The sequence below is a fragment of the Hypanus sabinus genome, chromosome 21, assembly GCF_030144855.1.
Source record: "Hypanus sabinus isolate sHypSab1 chromosome 21, sHypSab1.hap1, whole genome shotgun sequence".
In the NCBI taxonomy this organism is placed as follows: Eukaryota; Metazoa; Chordata; class Chondrichthyes; order Myliobatiformes; family Dasyatidae; genus Hypanus; species Hypanus sabinus.
The window spans coordinates 39,463,598-39,485,255 of record NC_082726.1 but is presented as its reverse complement, the minus strand read 5'-3'; the positions used below and the strand labels follow the sequence as shown (position 1 = coordinate 39,485,255).

Genomic DNA, 21,658 nt, shown 5'->3' with positions numbered 1-21,658 from the left:
CTGAAGGCTGATAAGTCCCTGGGACTTGATGGTCTGCATCCCAGGGTACTTAAAGAGGTGGCTCTAGAAATCGTGGACACATTGGTAATCATTTTCCAATGTTCTATAGATTCAGGAACAGTTCCTGCTGATTGGAAGGTGGCTAATGTCCCACTTTTCAAGAAAGGAGGGAGAGAGAAAACAGGGAATTATAGACCGGTTAGCCTGACGTCAGTGGTGGGAAAGATGCTGGAGTCAATTATAAAAGAGGAAATTACGACACATTTGGATAGCAGTAGAAGGATCAGTCCAAGTCAGCATGGATTTATGAAGGGAAAATCATGCTTGACTAATCTTCTGGAGTTTTTTGAGGATGTAACTATGAAAATGGACAAGGGAGAGCCAGTGGATGTAGTGTACCTGGACTTCCAGAAAGCTTTTGATAAAGTCCCACACAGGAGATTAGTGAGCAAAATTAGGGCACAGGGTATTGGGGGCAGAGTACTGACATGGATTGAAAATTGGCTGGCTGACAGGAAACAAAGAGTAGTGATTAACGGGTCCCTTTTGGAATGGCAGGCTGTGACCAATGGGGTACTGCAAGGTTCGGTGCTGGGTGACTTGGACAGGTTGGGTGAGTGGGCAAATGTATGGCAGATGCAGTTTAATGTGGATAAATGTGAGGTTATCCACTTTGGTGGCAAGAACAGGAAGGCAGATTACTATCTAAATGGAGTCAAGTTAGGAAAAGGGGAAGTACAATGAGATCTAGGTGTTCTTGTACATCAGTCAATGAAAGCAAGCATGCAGGTACAGCAGGCAGTGAAGAAAGCTAATGGCATGCTGGCTTTTATAACACAAGGAATTGAGAATAGGAGTGAAGAGGTCCTTCTGCAGCTGTACAGGGCCCTGGTGAGACCCCACCTGGAGTATTGTGTGTAGTTTTGATCTCCAAATTTGAGGAATGACATTCTTGCTATTGAGGGAGTGCAGCATAGGTTCACAAGGTTAATTTCCAGAATGGCGGGACTGTCATATGTTGAAAGATTGGAGCGACTGGGCTTGTATACACTGGAATTTAGAAGGATGAGAGGGGATCTGATTGAAACATTTAAGATTATTAAGGGATTGGACACACTGGAGGCAGGAAGCATGTTCCTGCTGATGGGTGAGTCCAGAACTAGAGGCCACAGTTTAAGAATAAGGGGTAGGCCATTTAGAACAGGGATGTGGAAAAACTTTTTCACCCGAGAGTGGTGGATATGTGGAATGCTCTGCCCCAGAAGGCAGTGGAGGCCAAGTCTCTGGATGCATTCAAGAGAGAGTTAGATAGAGCTCTTATAGATAGCGGGGTCAAGGGATATGGGGAGAGTGCAGGAACGGGGTACTGATTGTGTATGATCAGCCATGATCACAGTGAATGGTGGTGCTGGCTAGAAGGGCCGAATGGCCTACTCCTGCCCCTACTGTCTATTGTCTCCCTTTAGCCTCTGGTGTTTCAGAGAAAGCAGTCCATGGTTTTTCAACGTCCTTATAGTAATGCAGTCCAATCCAAACAACATCCTACAGAATTTCTTCTGCACCCCCTCCCAAGCCTTCACAACTTCCCATTGTGTGGCCTAACCAAAGTGACTTCCCGACTTACATATGCAGTGCCCCAACCAATGAAGGGACACGTACCATATGCTTTCTCACCTGATCCACTTGTGTTCCCACTTTCAAGGAGCTATGCACTTGCAAACAAAGATCCCTTTATATATCAATGCTTCTAAGTGTCCTGCCACTTGCTGTATACTTTCCTTTTGCATTCAACCTCCTAAAATGCAACACATCACACTTTCATCTGCTATTCCTCTGCCCAAATTTCCAGCTGATCTACATAATGTTTGATGACCTTCCTTCCTATCCACAACTCCACGAGTTTTTCTTTTGACTGCGAGTTTACTAATAAGATGACCTATAATTTCACCCAGGTCATTAATATACACCCAGAGGCCACTTTATTATGTACCCCTTGTACCTAATAAATCAGCCACTGTGTCTACATTCATGCTCTTCTGCTGCAAGGTTTGGCATGTCTTCTGGTAAGATCGTGGTGCGCTTGGTCACCGTGGCCTCTCTAGGTCCAAACAAAAGTATAATTGATCATACTTTATGTCTTTTTCACAATCACGAAACACTGCTGAATATGAATAAAGTCAGGTACTGCAGGTCTACACCTTCAGTGAGTTGCTCAATAGTGGAGGAGCTGGATTTATTGTGTACTGTGCTGCCAGCTGCAGCCGCCTAAGGAGGAAGGCGTCAGAGATGTTGTGCGGTCCAACAAACAGTGCAGATGATTGGCTTGGATGCTTCTCTTGTTGGACTTTGGTAATGTAGAATACTGCAAGTCCAGTTCACTGGTTCATTGGCGAGACCGACAGCAGGGAATCGGTTGGTGTACTGACCAGGCCCTTATGCCGCGGATTTGCCTGTTGCAGCTGCCCAGGAGAGGAGACACAGGAGTTGGTGTGGTGGGGCTGGTTTGGCCCCTCCCACTATTTCATTTGATTGTATTCATGTATATTATTTAATGACAATTAAATTTGAATTTAAACTTAATTCCAGTTTCTGAGATTCAATGCACCTCACCTGGCACCAACAATAATTCCACAACCAAAGTCAGTAGATCAAAGTTCTTCCCCATTCTGATGTTTGGTGTGAACAACAACTGAGCCTCTTGCCCATGCCTGCATGCTTTAATGCATCAAGTTGCTCCCACATAATTAGCTGATTAGATATTTGTATTAATGAGCAGGTGCACAGGTGTCCCTATTAGACACTGAGTGTTTATCAGAAACAACAGAGTTTTCAGTACAGATCCTTGCACCTCCAGTCAGAAAGGCACCTCTCCCATTACCCTGTGCCATGCAAAGTTTGGAGTCAAATTTTACCAGCACTCCATGGTTCCCATGTGACCTAATCTTCTCTTCCTTCTTTTGCAGGTCTCTGGTTTGGTTTGAGTTTCTGCTTCACTAGTTTTCTCCTTTGTTTTCAGATGCATGTGTACTCACTCGGGATGACTCTTTATTGGGCAGCAGATTACCAGCTTCCAGAAGCACAGGTGAGAAGTAAGAGGTTCCTCCTGAGACAGGACTGAATTCTATTGAAGCTGGCAAACTACACGTACAACCCTTCACTATTTAGAGAAAAAAAACTAAAGAGCGTGGATAAAATGCTGTGGCAAAACTAGTTGGTACTTTCCCATTTTCTCTGTTATTCTTAAGAGGAAGCTAAGAACTGGACGGCAGAATAGGTCATTCTGCCCCTTGCTTGTTAAGATCATTTTTACCTCAGACCCACCTCTCTCCTCTCACTTTATGTCACTTGATTCCATTAATATCTCAAAATCTATCTCTGTGTGGAATGAGTTGCAGGATTGATCTTCCATGACCTTCCTGGTAGAAAATTGCAGGAAGGTCCTGGAGGATTGCAAGGGTTGCACATACCCTCTGGGTTTGTGTTTCTTCCCAATTCTGTACTCATGGTTGATCCTTATCCGGAAACAGTGGCACATCCCCTCCCTCACCATCCACCCATTCTACACCTTCCTGCCAAGGGAAATATCACATCTGCACCTTTTCTATCACACCCTTGCATACTTCAAAGAGATTATCTCTCATTCTGCAAAACCACAATAAGTATAGGTTTAATACAGTTAATTTCTCCCCACAACCCACTGCCCAAACACTCATCCCAATCTCAGGAATCTATTAGTAAACCTTTGCCGTATTCCCCAACTGTATGCAGCCGTTGATTCAGAAACTCGGGCTGTATACAATATTCCAAATGCAGTCTCTCTGTTGCTCTGTGTAATTGAAGCAAGTTGTCTCTATTCTCGCAATCAAATCTTTACCATATGCTTTCCCAGTTTTGTATAGCACTATATGTTATCTTTCAATGATTAATGTACAAGAATTCCAAGACCGTCAGGACACCACCACCTCCTAATTACACTTAAAACTAATCTACTTCTCTACCTTTTTTATATCAAAGTGTATACCTTTATGCCTTTTCCACCTTATATTGCTGGGTCTCGATGGTTCTCATTCTGTGTTGTGATAATCTTTGTGCAAAGAGTAGGAATAGAGCTAATTGGGCACTTTTTACAATGAGCCAGCATATGATGGGCCAAATGGTCCTCCTCACCACTCTTACAAAGTTGTTGTTTGTTTGCAGTGAAACTCACTGCTTCATCAAAGGAATAGCTGGGATTTTTCAAACCTGTTGAAGTGTGTAATCATTTGCTTGTCAAGCATAAAAAAATCCACCTAATCACCTGATTTGTCACTACTCCACTGAAGATTATATCAAGTGCCTCTGTAATCATAGGATTCTTCAGGATTACTTTTCTTTGAAATTAAAGAGGGATGTTTTAGTTCTCTTGTTTCTTTACAGTCTTTTTTCTGTGCTTTTGACAGCCAATCCAGCTTAGTGACCAGCTGAACCAACTCCTTCTGCAAATGTGTGAGGACCTTCCGAACAAGAGAGTATCCTTGGAGACCATCTTACACATTGGCAAGGCATATTGGCAGAGCTCAGGAGGGCCCCCAACAAGCACATCCATAAGAAAACTTGTTCAACAAGTAGTAGGAAACACAGCAGAGGTCAGTGATGTGAAATAAATGCTCTGCCTTTGTTCTTCTATAGCTGACAATTCCAACAAGCCTGTACAGTTTGACAATGTTGCCGTTTTCTTGAGAATAACCACAGAAATGAAAGGCTTAAAGCTGCAGGCCTGTACTCGATGGAATTCAGAAGGATGAGGGTGAATCTCATTGAAACCTTTCAGATATTGAAAGGCCTGGATAGCATGAACATGGAAAGGGTGCTGCCATTACAAGGATTGATTCTCAGAGCAAATAGATGTCCCTTTAGAACTGAGATGAGGAGGAATTTCTTCAATGGTGACTCTGTGCAATTCATTGCCACAGTGGGCTGTAAGTGCTAAGTCATTGGATGTATTTAAGGCAGAGATTCATAGATTGATAATAGTTATAATAATAAGGCAGAAGAATGGGTTTGATAAAGTAAATCAGCCATGATAGAATGGCAGAGCCATTCGATGGGTTAAATGCCCTAACTCAGCATCTATACCTTTTATGATGATCATATAATTAGTGTAATCATTGCTGATTCTCTACCAAAAAGAGATTGAAGGTCTGATTTGATTAGTACATTCTTCTGGTATAAAGTTCCAAATTAAACATTGCTGTGAATTATTTCCTCACTCCCAACATTGCACTGCAGCCATCTTCCTTGAGCAGCGGAAATGCGTAATAAAGACAGAAAATGTAGGATACACAGCAGTTAGGGCAACATTTGTGGAAAGAGAAACCGAGCTAATGTTTCTGTTTGAAGGGCCCTCACCTTACCCCAGTCGTAGACTGATGCCTCTTCATCTTTGTTGCTCCCTACCTGCAGGATGTTCTGCTCCATCCACTGGAAAAGCTGTGCACATGGTGAAAATGAGATGTGGGGTGGGGTGAGGGGTGTTGTTTGTAATGAGAAGCCATTGTGAAGCAGTGCAATTTGTCGACAAATAATCACCAGGCAATCTGATAGAGTCTTCAACCTGTACTATTAACTCTTGACTCTACAAATGCTGCCTTTCATTGAATCATTAGGCTAAGACTGAAATTAAATTTTGTAACCAATATCTATGCTTGTGAGCTGGTGGGACTCAAGAGACACCCATTTATTTTTTGACTGAACTTAAGAACACAATAACATAGCAGCAAAGTAGGTCACAAGGCCTTCAATGTCCCACCATTCAACATGATCATGGCTGATTTGTTCTAGACCTCAAAGTAAAGATTTAGAAATTGAATTGCAGCTGTTCCATGGACAGGGAGATTCAGCAGATATAGAGTCAGAAACGATCATCTGATGCTTTAGCCAGAAAGAATTCAGGTGTTCAGCCTAAAACCTTACCTATTTCTCTTTACACAGATGCTGTCTGACCTATTTCTATTCATATTTAAGATTTTCAGTATCTGCAGTTTTTTCATAGAGGTATACAACTTGGAAACTGATCTTTCAGCAACATCAATAACCCTTTTACACGAATCCTACAATAATCCCATTTTGTTCTCCACAAGTTCCCTTCAAATGCCCACAGATTCTATCAGTCACATACATGCTTGACAACTTACAGTGGCTACTTAGCCATCAACCCGCACATCTTTGGGAGGGTGGAAGAAATCAGAGCATTTGCAATCACAGGGAGAACATGCAAATTCCGAACAGATCAGAGGTCAGGATTGCAACCTGCTCTCTAGCACTGTGAGACGGGCTCCAGTAGTTGTGCCACAGTGCCACCCAAATGATTTTCACTTGCTGGGATTATACATCCATAATAAAGCGCACCTTCATCCAGTGCAATAATAGGTAGGACAGCTTGGCATGGTTTGTCTTCTTGGCAATCACTCTTCCTGAGCAGTATTTTCTGCCCACCTCTGGCTCCATGAATCCTTCACTTCTGTTGGTAATAGACAGTTCTTTATTAGAGTGAAAGTGGAAGTGAGTTCCCAGGGGCCCATCACTGCCAGTGACGTAGAGCAGACACCAGTTAAGTAGAGAAACAAAAATCACGAGAAACAAAGAGAACAACTCCTTGTTATGACTGGGTCCAGCCTCCCTTTGTTCCTGTACTGCTGTGCAATGTGATCACAGTTCAGAGAAAGGCTTAATTCCAACAGGTTTAGTGAAGCAACAGCAATTCTGGACACCACTCCCTCTCTTTTCTCTGCTAAGACGCTCATTAAAATCTGCCTCTTTGGCCTGGTATCCTTCCATTTGCTTTTCTATGACAGGTATCTAATTTTGTCCAGTAGCATAGAGTTATAGAGAAATACAGCACAGAAACAGGTCCTTCAGCCCACCTAGTTCATGCCGCAACCATTTAAAATGCCTACCATCATCGATCGGCCTGCACCGAGACCATAGCCTTCCATACCCCACTATACATGTAGCCATCTAGTGTCGCTCCTTTGGATGATAAGGTGCTATGTAAATGCAATGCCATATGGTGGGTGAGTTCAGACTGATAAGGGCAAGGATAATATTAAAAAAAAAGTCTCCTGCTTACTGATTGCTTCATGTCACATTGACTGTGCATTTTCAGGGTGGGAAGTATGTGACAGTGAGTATGTGTTGGTTACTTGACAAAGAGGCACCAAAATTTATCCTCCTAAACCGCAAAGTTCTTAGGATATCAGAGTGTGTTAGTTGTATTGTAGCAAGTCTGACAAATAAATGATGCCTCAAGCAAATGTAGAGAATTGTAAGCACCACCCAGTTCATCAGACAAACTAACCTCCCCTCTATTGATTTTGTCTCCATTTCTGCTGCTTTCCATAATCAAAACCCTCCCACCCTGGTACTTCTCTGTTCTCACCTCTACTCTCAGGCAGAATGTTATGACACGGACCCAACTGTGCAGCCTCTAGACTTAGATGCTCTGATTCCCTGGAGTACGGATAGCTGGCACTGTCCCTTCAAAGATTCTGGCCCACTCTGCTAATTGGTGGCCATGTTCGGTACCAAGTTTTGGGTATTTAAAGAGTACCTGAACTTATGTCCGGTGCTCAATCATCAGCTCAAATTCAGTTCAGCCTGTGATTACATCTAGGATTTCTGTCTCATTTGGATTTTTGTCTAGTCTTGTCAAGTTCACGTTTAGCATCCAGTCAAGAACCCTGATCTCATCTCAGTCTGGAAATTGGGTCTCAATTCCAGTGTTGGATACTCCAGCACTTGGGTCCTCACCATGCTCGCCTCGGCCTCTCATCACACAGAATATTGCAAAAGCCCAAGAGCATGGATCACCAGACTCAAGAACAACTTCTATCCCACTGTTAACAGACCACTCAAATGCTAAAAATGGAACTTTGCAGCTTTTGAATTCCCGATGTACCCCATCATGGCTCTCGTACGTTATTTGTCTAACTGCTCTGCACTTTCCCTGTAACTGAAACATTATAGTTTGTATTCTATATTGCTTTCTCCTACCTCAGTGTGATAACGTATGGCATGATCAGTCTGAACAACACGCAAAACAAAAGCATTTCACTATGCCTGGGTACAGGTGATAATGATAAACTAATACAATGCTAACAATGGTAATGAGATAGCACAGTTCTAAGTGATGGTGATTAAAGGATAATACATGCCCAGGACACCAAAGGCAATCACCCCCCCCCCCCCACTTCCCCACAGCACCCCCATTTCCACCTGCACCCATGGTTCTGCAAAATAGTGCTACAGCGTATTTAACCTGGTTGAGGCGTATTTAACATCAGCAAGACTAAGGAATTAATTGTGGACTTCAGGAAGGGGAATTCATGAGAACACATAGTGGTCCTCGTTGAAGGGTCAGCATTGGAAAAGGTGAGCAGCTTCAAGTTCCTAGTCATTAACATGTTATAGGATCTACTCTGGATCCAACGTCATGAAGAAGGCACACCTGTGGCTCTACATCACTGGGCGTTTGAGGAAATTTGTATGTCACCAAAAACTCCAGCAAATTTCTATAGATGTATGGTGGAGGACATTGTGACTGGCTGTATCACTGCCTGATATAAAGGCTCCAGTGCACAGGATCACAAGAATCTGCAGAGGGGTGTCAACTCAGCCAGCTATCACACAAAGGATATGGCACCAGAGATATCTTCAAGAGGCAGTACCTCAAGAAGACAGTGTCACCATTAAAGACCCTCACTCTCTGTGTCATGGCCTCTTCATATTACTACCACTGGGGAGTAGCTACAGGAGCCTGAACACCCACACTCAATGATTTAACAATAACTGCTTTCCCTCTGCCATCAGATTACTGAATGGTCCATGAACACTATCGGGTTATTTGTCTTTCACATTATAACCATATAACAATCACAGCATGGAAACAGGCCATCTCGGCCCTCCTAGTCCGTGCCGAACTCTTAATCTCACCTAGTCCCACCTACCCGCACTCAGCCCATAACCCTCCACTCCTTTCCTGTCCATATACCTATCCAATTTTACCTTAAATGACACAACTGAACTGGCCTCTACTACTTCTACAGGAAGCTCATTCCACACAGCTATCACTCTCTGAGTAAAGAAATACCCCCTCGTGTTTCCCTTAAACTTCTGCCCCCTAACTCTCAAATCATGTCCTTTCGTTTGAATCTCCCCTACTCTCAATGGAAACAGCCTATTCACGTCAACTCTATCTATCCCTCTCAAAATTTTAAATACCTCAATCAAATCCCCCCTCAACTTTCTACGCTCCAATGAATAGAGACCTAACTTGTTCAACCTTTCTCTGTAACTTAAGTGCTGAAACCCAGGTAACATCCTAGTAAATCGTCTCTGCACTCTCTCTAATTTATTGATATCTTTCCTATAATTCAGTGACCAGAACTGCACACAATATTCCAAATTTGGCCTTACCAATGCCTTGTACAATTTTAACATTACATCCCAACTTCTGTACTCAATGCTTTGATTTATAAAGGCCAGCGTTCCAAAAGCCTCCTTCACCACCCTACTGACATGAGACTCTACCTTCAGGGAACAATGCACTGTTATTCCTAGATCTCTCTGTTCCTCTGCATTCCTCAATGCCCTACCATTTACCCTGTATGTTCTATTTGGATTATTCCTGCCAAAATGTAGAACCTCACACTTCTCAGCATTAAACTCCATCTGCCAACATTCAGCCCATTCTACTAACCGGCATAAATCTCCCTGCAAGCTTTGAAAACCCACCTCATTGTCCACAACACCTCCTACCTTAGTATCATCGGCATACTTACTAATCCAATTTACCACCCCATCATCCAGATCATTTATGTATATTACAAACAACATTGGGCCCAAAACAGATCCCTGAGGTACCCCGCTAGTCACTGGCCTCCATCCCGATAAACAATTATCCACCACTACTCTCTGGCATCTCCCATCTAGCCACTGTTGAATCCATTTTATTACTCCAGCATTAATACCTAACGACTGAACCTTCTTAACTAACCTTCCATGTGGAACTTTGTCAAAGGCTTTGCTGAAGTCCATATAGACTACATCCACTGCCTTACCCTCGTCAACATTCCTCGTAACTTCACATCCATTGCCTTACCCTCGTCAACATTCCTCGTAACTTCACATCCACTGCCTTACCCTCGTCAACATTCCTCGTAACTTCGTAACATTCCTCGTAACATTACTTATTTATTTTCAAAGTTCAAAGTAAAATGTATTATCAGAGTACATGCATGTCATCACATACAACCTTGAGATTCTTTTTCTGCGGGCATACTTAGCAAATCTATAGTACAGTAACTAAACTGTAAACATCAGGAACTGTTCACTGTAAACAAACTATGCAAATATAGATATAAATAGATAGCAATAAATTATGAGCATTAAATAACAAGATTAAGAGTCCTTAAATGAGTGTAGCTAATCTTTTGTTCAAGAGCCTAATGGTGGAGGGGTAGTAACTGTTCTTGAACCTGGTGGTGTGAGTCCCGAGGCTCTTGTACCTTCTACCTGCAGACAGCAGCAAGAAAAGAGCATGGCCTGAGAGGAGACGATCTCTGAATTGAATTGAATTGACTTTATTTCTTACATCCTTCATATTCATGAGTAAAAATCTTTACGTTACATCTCTGTTTGAATGTGCAATCTGCAAATTATAGTAATTTATAATAATTAATATGTATAGTAAGATATACAATGGAGCAGTCCATATAACTTAGAAATATAGTTGTGTCAGTGTGAATTAATCAGTCTGGTGACGTGGTGGAAGCGGCTGTCCTGGCTTTTATGCTGCAGTACCATTCCCCAGATGATAGCAGCTGGAGCAGTTTGTGGTTGAGGTGACTTGGTTCCCCAGTGATCCTTCAGGCCCTTTATATGCACCTGTCACTGTAAATGACCTGAATAGTGGGAAAATCACATCCACAGATGCTCTGGGCTGTCTGCACCACTCTCTGCAGAGTCCTGTGATTGAGGGAAGTACAGTTCCCATACCAGGCAGTGACGCAGCCGGCCAGGATGGTCTCAATTGTGCCCCTGTAGAAAGTCCTTAGGATTTGGGGGCTCATGCTGAACTTCTTCAACCGTCTGAGGTGAAAGAGGCGCTGTTGTGCTTTTCACCACACAGCTGGTGTGTACAGACCACGTGAGATCCTTGGTGATGTGGATGCCGAGGAACTTGAAGCTGTTCACCCTGTCAACCCCAGGTCCATTGATGTCAATGTGTGTCAATACAACAATGCTTCATGCAGATGTGTACAATGATTGGGAGAGTTTTACCCCTGATGTACTGGGCCGAATCCACTACCTCTTGCAGGATTTTCCGCTCAGAGGAATTGGTGTTCCAATACCAAGCCTTAATATAGCCAGTCAGCACTCTTTCTATCACACATCTATAGAGGCTAGCCAAGGTTTTCGACAACATGCTGAACCTCTACAGACTGCTAAGGAAGGAGCACTGTCATGCTTTCTTCCTAATTATATTTATGTGATGTAACTTATAGTCATTTTTATGTCTTTTTCTTTACTGCTACTGCAAAACAACAAATTTCAAGACATATGTCAATGATAGTAAAGCTCATTCTGATCCTGATTTTTCACCTGACAAGTGCAGACATGCCCTTTGTTTAATGCCATCTAGTAGGTGGGGATTTCTGAAACTGCAGCTCTGCCTCAGCAATGCAATGGCATATCAGTCAAGATCAGTAAAGTACTGTATCTGCAAAGTTTCTCTCAGCATATACCAATGAGGTATAGTCAATAGATTTTGTTATATCCTGAGAGCAAGGAAGAAAATACAGGAGTCATTAAAGCCACTGCTGATATCCTCTCCCAATCTGACCTCAGAGTTCAATCACAAGAAAATCAGCAGATGCTGGAAATCCAAAGCAACACACACAAAATACTGGAGGAACTCAGCAGGCCAGGCAGCATCTATGGAAAAGAGTGGTTGTTTTGGACTGAGACCATTCATCAGGATTCCATATTCCATAGATGCTGCCTGGCATTTGAGTTCTTTAGTACCATTACTGTAATCTCAGCATCATTGAATTCTGTTTACTTGTGCAAAGTTGTAAATCAGCCATGGATCCAATAACTTTGGGAGACTGGAGGTGTTTTGTACCATTTAGGAAACGCTCTGAGAATTATGAAGGATGTGAGGTTCTGTAGCCGGCTACATTTAAAAATGTAACATTTGTAATATTAAGGGAAAGTATAACCTGCAGAGAGGTTTTGTTCAAGGTATATCCTTCCTGGGTCTGAGCCGCTCCTGTTGCCCTACTTTTCCAGCTGTCTCCTTCGGATTTAGCAGCTTTGGATGCATTTCCTGCCTGGCCCACATTTGAATCTCTTGCTAAATTGGGAACGCTGTATAACCTAAATAAAGTCTTGGCAACCATAAACTTTGCATCTTTGCTTGGTTGGGTCACTTTCGTAACTTAATTTGTTATACTCTATCTATGCTTGTGGATTCCTCATGATTGAATAAAGCAAGAACAATATGTATGTGCATGGAAAGTCCTAGATAGAATTGCTGTGGAGAGGTTGTTTCCTATAGTAGGGAATGTTGTGTTTTTAATATTTCAGTAATATTTGAGTAACCTTGATTAAGCATTCTTTGTTGTTTATATAGTTCATTATGGTTATTTATAAAAATACATGAATTACATGCATCATGATGCTACCACATGATATGCGCGAACCTTGCTTAAAAGTAAACAGAAAGTTAGATTTGCATTTTGGACTCTTGTTTCTTTCTTTGAATTAGTTTAATGGTTTGGAGCAACAAAACATAACAGTGGCGATGAGGTAATTTAAAAACAGACCCGAGATGGATACCGTAGTGTGGAATTGCAGTGAGAAGTTTAAAAAAAAGTACAGTGAGAAACAGTTGGGTAAAAATACAACGTAGCAGATGTAGAAATGGCCGAGTTTGAAAATAGGCAGAAAATGGAAGAATTGAGGAGTTCATTAACCATGAATACTGGGTGATAATAGTCATAAAATAGAGCAGAAATGAAGATTGAGCGTTCCATTACACTGCAGATAACTGGTTCATGTATATTGAGCAAATTAAGCAGTATTTTAAAGTCAATGAAAAACAAGTGTGCTTCGGAGTTTGACTGCTTCAACCAAACCAACCAAAATGAGTTTTGCTGCCCATATGTTAAAAGTAATGCAGGAACATTTAGAACCGAAATCCTTGTTGATTGTAGAACACTTTAGGTTTCATAAGCTGGATCAAAAGGAAGGGGAGTCCATTTCAGTGTATGTGGCTGAATTGAAGAGCTTTTCAGCTCAAAGATGGACTTAACCTTTTTGGCTTAATGATGCACTGAGTTTTCATTTAGTTGTGATTTGGGTTTCTCTTTTACCTGTCTGTAAGGAGATACTTTGATAATAAATGTATTTTGAATTTGAATTGTATTTTTTGTTGAATCTTACAAGAAAGCAGTCAAAAATGGCTCTTAATTGAAGCACAACTTGCATTAAAAAGAGCAGTTGAAATTGCTGTATCATTGGAAACAAAACACAGAGATACAATTGAGTTGGACTCAGCAATGAACAGAATTGCAACGTCGAAACAGAAACCTGCCTGGCCAAACAAATTTTGTCACCATTTTAGCAGGAGTTCACATACACCAGACCAATGCAGGTTTAAAGGTGAAATTTGCAGAAAATGCAACAAAGTTGGACAGATACAAAGTACGTGCCAGGTAGACAGAAATAAATGGACTGCACAGGGAGGAGAAAAAGCTAAAAAAAAAAGCAAGTTTCAGTTTCAAAAGAGCACTATATATGCTGTTAATGAAAACTCTGATAATGATGAGAGTGACACAGGACTGTCTAGCTTGCAGAATTACAATGTGAAAAGTAACGATAGACACGAAGTATGGTTTACACCGGAAGTGAATGGTAAATTGATTGAAACAGAATGGGGCACTGGCTTGGCTGTTCCAGTCATTCTACTAAATTAGTTTGAATGGCATTTCAGAGGTACTGAACTGAAGCGTGCAGATATCCAGTAAGAACTTATACTGGAGAAAAGACAACTCCTGTGGGAATAACGTTTCTAACAGTGAAATACAATAACTAACATACATCATTGGGCTGTATGTCGTAAAAAGAGGAGGTGCCAGCATGGTGGGGCTGTTATTGGCTGAGACCGCTAAACTTTGTTGGAGATGTATTCACTATTTGCATGCCACAGCGTACTGGATAATGCCACAACTGTCTCCATGCTGTACACCTTGAATTGTTGCCCAACATAGGGCAAATGGGTGTTGGTGCCAATCTCTGCTGGAAAGCGCATTGGACTAAGGAAGGACCATGCTGCTCAGAGGAATCATGAAAGTGATGAAAGCAGTGGTCTGACTACAACAGTTTTTGTAGGCAACATATCTGAGAAAGCTTCTGTAAATTAGATCAGACAGTTACTCTTGGTTTTAAGCTGGAAGTGGTAAGTATTCAACTTTTGTGAGTATACAGAACAAGAATGCATTATGGTTATTGCATGAGCTTCAATTGGGAGACAGAAAGTTGCTTTTAAAAGTAAATGTAAAGACTAAAGCGCAGCTGGATGAATGGAAGGCCAAAATGAAAAGAGGCAATGAAGATATGAAAACAGGATTCATTGGATCTTGGTGTGGATGAGGAAACCAAGAGAAGAGATCAGATCATAAAGGGAGCAATAGAAGCATGAATAAGAGAATACACCAGTGAATTAAATGCACTTCCCAAGATCAAAATGCACAAATTAGACAGAGAAAAAGGAAGGAGAAGAAAGGTGTCTAGAGCTGGCAGAACCGCTTTCTGATGTGTCAGAATCAAATCCTGCAGCCACCATGGAGAAGACCCTAGAGATTGTTTTCACAGCCACAAGCCTCACCTGCCAAGAAGAGTGATCCCCTTTGTCAGGAAAGACATTATTCCACATGAATAAGAAAGCTTTCCCAGTGATTACATTTTTGGGCCTGAATGGGACATTTTGAAAATTTGCTATCTTGTGGATGTCTGTATAGTAGTTGTATTATATTGTGTATATAGTTGAGATGCATTCTATATTGAGTTGGAGTTTATTGCTAAGCAGGGAGGAGTGTTGTGCATTTAATATTTCAGTAATATTTAAGTAGTGTAAGTATATTGCTTGATTAAGCATTCTTTGTTTATGTAATTCATTATGATTATATGTAAAATATGTGAAATGCGTACATCATGGCGCAATCACATGATACGCACATGCCTCATTTAAAAGTAAACACAAAGTTAAACTCACATTTCAGACTCCCATGTCTTTGTTTTGATTAGTTTAATGTTTTGAAGTTACAGACCACAACAGGGCGATCTAGCCTTAGAATACAAGGGTGTCCCTTTCGAACAAAGATGAGGAGGAATTTCTTTAGATAGAGGCTGGTGAAGCTGTGAAGTCCAAATCATTGGGTATATTTAAAGTGGAGGTTGATAGGTTCTTGATTAGTCAGGGTATCAAAGGTTACAAGGAAAAGGCAAGAGGATGGGATTGAGAGGGATAATAAATCAGCCATGATGGATGGTGGAGCAGACTCGAAGGTCTGATTCCAAATGGTGAGTCACCGGCCTCAGGGTTCGTAGTCTCTGAAGATCTCTGTGGCCTCAGGACTTAAGTGACAAGCCCATTTGAACTTCTGGTGATAGCCAGGTTGTAGATAGTGGTTCGAGCATTGGAAATGCTGTTGAAGGGTTAGCTGGTCAGACTCTTGTTGCAAATGTTCTTTGTCTGGCCACTGTCTTTGCTGGTGCATATCAAACCCATTCCTGAATGGGTCCAAAATAAAGCTTCATGCAGATGTGGATTGCTTCATTTGCTGAGGAAATCTGAATGGGATTGACTGTACAATCTTCAGTGGACATTCCCTCTTTTGGTCTTATGGTGAAAGGGAGGTCATTGATAAAGCAGCTGGAGATAGTTGGGCTCAGGACACTATCCTGTGGAAGTACTGTTGTGAAGTGCTGGGCTTTGCTAGTTGACCTCCAATAACTACATTCAGCTTCTTTTAAGTGTGAGCTCTGACTCCAACCACTGGAGTGTTTATTTTTGATGCCCAATGCCTTCAGTTATACCAGGACATCCTGATGTCATAATTACTCAGGCATAGTCACTCTCATTTACCTCTGGAATTCCACTCTCTGGTTAGTCTTTGGGCCAGAGCTCTGATGAGGTCTTGAGATAAACGTTGTGAAACCCAAATTAGGAGTCAGTGTGCAGGCTCTTAGTGAGTCAGTACTGCTTGATAGCATTGCTGTTGAAAGTTTACATTGTTTTACCTATGATACAGAGTAGATTGGTTGAGTAGTAATTAGCCAGATTGGACTTGTCTTGCCTTTTGTAAACAAGACTTAGCTGGGCAATCTTCCATACTGTTGGATAGATGCCTGTGTTGTAACTAGACTGGAACAACTTGGCTAGAAGCACAGCTGGTTTCTGGAGCACTGCTGCTGTCTGGATTGTAGCTTTTACTGTATCCAGTGCACTCAGCTATTTCTTGATATTTTGTGGAGCAAATCAAATCGTCTGTAGACTGGTTTTGGTAAAGCTGGGGATCTCAGGAGGGAGATGCAATCGTCTGTTCTGCATTCTTACAGAAGGTATTGGGAATACTTCAGCCTTGTATCTTCTAGTCATGTGCTGATCCCTACCATCTCTGAGGATGTGATGTTCCTGAAACTGTTTCCTCCTGTTAGCTGTTTAATTTCTCCACTACCATTCATGACTAGATGTAGCAGGGCCAAAGCTTGTAGCCTTGCTTTACGTTGTCTATATAAGCTAACCTTATTGTTTAACAGGCAGGAAGTCCAGTGCCTGATTACCTAGGTACAGGAGATGGGGCTTCACCAGGTTCCCAACTCACTTTCAGATTGCCTGGGTGCCACTCCCAGCATGCCTTTCTGTATGAAATGAGGGTTGATTCCCCAGGTTTGCCGTGGCAGAGGGAGGGATGTGCCTCCCCATGAGGTTACAGCTTGTGCTGGTGGACATTTCTACTGCTGCTAATGGTCCTCAGGACCTTCAGGATGCCCACTTTGAGTTTTCATCTGCTTTGAGTCTATGCTTCTCCCCACAGGAACAGTACATTGCACTTCAGTACTATAATGGGCTGTTGCACCTACCACAGGTTGACTGGTGAGGATGAGGTGATGGACACTGCTCCCAATCCAGGGAACATTTTGTGCCCTTGCTATTTTCAGTACCTCTTCCAAGTATTGTTCAACATGGAGGAGCACTAATTCTTCAGCTGAGGGAGGACAGTAGCTGGTAATCAGGAGTTGCATCTGTTCTTGAGATAGAACTCTGACACATTGCTCAGGTTGAATAAATCTGGCACATTGTGAATGATGATTCTGTGAGTACAACTGTGTCAGGCTGTTGCATTACCAGACTGTGAGACAGCTCTCCGAATTTAGTCTCCAGTCCCCAGGTGTTTAGTGAGGAGGACGTTGCAAGGTTGATGGAGTTAAGAGCAACCTTCTCTGTTGGGATCTGAAAAATGTTTTCAAAAATTTCATGTGAGTGCACAATGTCTTCATAACTTGTTATTGTTCAGACGAACAGAAAGGTCATGATCTGAATTTATCCAGAGTGATGGAAAAATATGAAAATTATTAAGAAACAACTTCTGTGAGGGATTATCAGGAGGCAGATTTTGATCATGTTCCTTCGACAGAAAGCAGTGCCTCAGCATGTGTCTTGCTGGAGTTACTCATTAATGGAGAAATCTGATGCACAACGTGGAAAGGGTTACTGGACCTTTGATTAGAAATGGGAATGTTGGTTACTTCCCTTCTTCAGACATGGAGAATGGCAGTAGTGTCTCTTCAAGTTACAAACTCCTCCAGGTCTGTTCCAGCTTCTCTGGATTGCCAGCTGATATGACAATGGCAGGAGTCATCAATCAACTAATCCCTTAAAGGGTACAGTGCAGGAGTGTCATGGCTGATTCTGTGGTGGATACCAACAGTCATGCCAATGACACCACTGTTGTTGGCAGATCTCAGATGCTGACGAGGTGGTGTACAGGAGTGAGGTAGATCAGCTCAACATCAACCTTGAGTAGAATCATAGCACCAGTCTTACCCTTTATGTCAGCAAGAGCATGGAACTAATTGTGGACTTGAATAAGGTGAAGTTGGGAGAACACCCACCAATCCTCACTGAGGGGCCAGCAGTGGAAAGGGTTTGCACCTTCAAGTTCCTGGGTTCCATATCTCAGAGGATCTATCCTGGTCCAAACAACAGAGCCTTCAGGTTTAAGATGGTGCTACCAAAGATGTGCAACAGTGTACCTGTAGTGAGAAAGCAAAGGAATTCAATTAAAACCATTGTTAATAACAATTTTTTGAAGTTAATTGTGGTAAACTATCATTACAAACAACGAAGAAATGAGTGAAGGCAAAGCGAGTTTGCAGGATGTGCCCTGCTGGTGCGCTGCAAAATCGACGCGTCTGTAGTTGGAGCCATGCTGGTTGGAGTGAATGATTCCGATGGGAGAAGACGAGGCAGAGGAGTTCTGCTGCCCGTCCAACTATCCTTTGTAGGAGGGCGGATCACTCAAAGCACTGAGCCGAATTGGAGAGGTTGAGAATGGCTTATTTGCCAGCAATATCTAGGTCAGAATGTTCAAGGCCAGGAGCGATTCTCAGCGGTGAGGCCCGGGTTGCAATGCAAGATACAATCCACAGTTTGGATAATCTGAATGCCTGCCTGTATTGACTGGAAAGGGAGGATGTTGAGAGTCGGGTAAGGTTGAAACACTCTGATATGAAGAGGTCGAAACTGGCTCCTTTGGCAGTGAAATCTTGGTCCAGAGCGATTTGCTGGTGGAGGGTCCAGGTCCTAGTGCAAGGTTTCAGACAATTTAAAAGCCATCCCAGGTAGTCTGGTGACTTCTCTCTCCATGATGCTAGGGCTATGTGACTGCCCTTGGCTGCTATGCTTGGTGTCTGCAAACTTTGCAGTGGTTTTCCCTGCTAGCATGATGAACTGAATACTGAGGCTTTGGGCCTGCTCCGGGGATTTGGATCTAAGGACTCAGTTTGGTTTGGAATGCTGTTGTAGTTGCTCACTTGTCTGCGTGATTTGTTTTGTTTTTACTCTTTCTCTGTGGGCACGGTGGTGGGGGGTGGGTTAGTCTTATTTTTTTAATTGGGTTCTTTCAGGTTCCTTGCCTTGACACTGCCTGTAACCAAACAAATCTCAAGGTTGTATAATTTATGCATTCTTTGATAAGAGATTAACCTGGTTAATTCTGAACTATCCCTTTGCCATGACCTAACAAGTCACTCTGACCATCAGACCACAAGATAGAGGAACAGAATTAGGCTATTGGGCCCACTGAGTTTGCTCCCCATTCAATTGCAGATCCCACCTTCTACAATTAACTTTTAGCCCATTTACCAACCAATAACCTGTCAATCTCTGCCTTAAATATGCCCAATGACAGCCTCCACAACACTGTTGCAACAAATTCCACAGATTCAGCATGTGTTTGGTAAAGAAATTCCTCCTCATCTCAGTTTTGAAGGGACTTCCTAGAATATCTTCCTAATGAAATCATTCTCTCCATCTTCAGGCCTTTCACTCTATTCTACATATTGCTCTTGGAGGTTCTTTGTCACCATTTAAGACCAATTTGAGTTGGGCAATAAATGCTGGTTTTGCCACCAAAACTCACCTTTCAACCATGAATTAACAAAAAACAGAGGAAACGGAAGAAAACTAACAGCTGGAGGCAGCACACCTGCAGAGTGTCAAGCCGTGTTGAATTCAGCTGATACTTCTAATAAAGAGTGCTATCCATGGGTAACCACTCCTGACGACAAGGTCTTAGAATCACCACAGTTTCATTAAATAACAGCAAGAGTGCGGTGCTTCAAATAAATTCTTGCACCCACCTGATACAATTTACAGTTTCAAGCTGTGGTGATGGATTCATCAGTGACTCCAGTGCAATTATCCCGAGTGGTTTCCTCAGTCTAGAGAGCTTGACCGATATTTAACATTGAAGTGAAGGCCCTCCACAAAAAACATTCAGCTGTGATCCACTCATTGCCTTCTTGTGCCAGCTGAGTTATTGAAGCCTGGATATCTCTGCTGTCAAAACAACTATCACCATCCTGAGTCAATAATGCCACACATTTGTGTTGACTTCCTCATTTGGGCTACCCACAGTTCATAGAGAATGCCACTCCTGCTGAGGGCTTGACTGCTGTTACCTCTTAACAGAGAATAAGTGGTGGATTTTCAGGCAGGGAAATACTGCTTGATGGAGCTGCTTCCTTGGTTCTAGGGTTAGCTTTAACCTTGTCTGTGCCTCAGCTAGAAAGTGAATTTTGTAAAGAAGTTTCCCTTGCCTTCTGTTACAGGTTTACTCTTTGGCATGCAACCATTCATTCTAAACTCCCTGAGCAACATGTTTATATCTTACCAATATACCTTTCCTTAATCTTCAACTCTACTTAGCTCCTAATTCAAATGATTCTATCAATTAACTGCAATCTTCATCACACACAAAATGCTGGAGGAGCTCAGCATCTCAGACAACCTCTATGGAACTGAATAAAGAGTCAATATTTCAAAATGAGATCCTTCATCCTGATGAAGGATCCCACTGAAAGGTTTGGTCAAAATATCAACTGCCTATTCTTTTCCATAGATCAGGGGTCGGCAACCTGCGGCTCCGGAGCCGCATGCGACTCTTTCATCTCTGTGCTGCGGCTCCCCGTGGTTTGTTAGTTGAAATGTAATTCGAAATTTGAAGATTATGGTGATCTTGTACAATCTAAATAAAACGTTGTGGAGACCCCATTTCCTGGCACATCCGAACCGGCTCACAATTTGCCACCGTTCCGGCTAAGGGAGATAGCCTACAGGGGTTTGTGAGTACGTGTCTTTTGGAGCATCCGCGCCCATGGGGGGCGGGTTGAGGGTGGCTTTAAAGCAAGGCTGTTTAGTTCAAATAAAGTTATCTTTGACTGCAGTGTCATTATTTTAGCGCTGCGTGTAGCACACTGCTACAACGTGTTTTTTTATCGCTATTAATATACATCACCACTGCCAATGCCTGACACCCGCCAGTGCGCGCTTTCTTTTAATTCTTCGATCCAAGGTAGGCTAACTATGGAGTAACCTTCAACCCAACGTCTTTTTTTCGGAGTTCAAAATGTTTTTGTTGCATGCAGAAATGTAATTTCGTTTTCTCTGCAGGAGTTAATCAATTTCATAAATGCAACACATTATAGTTTGTTTATACATAGCATAAAGGCAAAAAAAACCGTTGTATGCAGTGTTATTTCATTTTAAATGTCAAACGGGTTTTGTGGCTCCCAGTGTTTTCTTTACTGTGGGAAATGGGTCCATATGGCTCTTTCAGTGGTAAACGTTGCCGACCCCTGCCATAGATGGTGCCTGACTTGCTGAGTTCCTCCAGCATTTTGTGTGTGTTGCTCTAGCATCTGCATAATCTCTGTGGTTGCAATCTTCCACATGTGTTTTTTTCTCTTCATGCTGGGCAACACTTTAGTCATTCTGCATTGTATACATTCTGAAGCCTCAATATCCTTCCTACAACCCAGCTCCTGGAGT

At 42.3% G+C, this 21,658-nt stretch overlaps 1 protein-coding gene across 7 annotated transcripts in view; it reads left to right on the top strand.

The window, feature by feature from the left end:
• Positions 1–21,658, top strand: part of LOC132378980 (tyrosine-protein phosphatase non-receptor type 13-like) — a 411,889-nt gene that overhangs the window by 104,810 nt on the left and 285,421 nt on the right. For all 7 annotated transcript variants that reach the window (XR_009507250.1, XR_009507249.1, XR_009507251.1 and 4 more), the window contains exons 4-5: positions 3,017–3,082; positions 4,440–4,625. Coding sequence is in view for 4 of the 7 variants with exons in the window: in XM_059946390.1 (XP_059802373.1) it covers positions 3,017–3,082; positions 4,440–4,625 (252 nt within the window). In the remaining 3 variants the exon portion in view is untranslated. The remainder of the gene's footprint in view (positions 1–3,016; positions 3,083–4,439; positions 4,626–21,658) is intronic.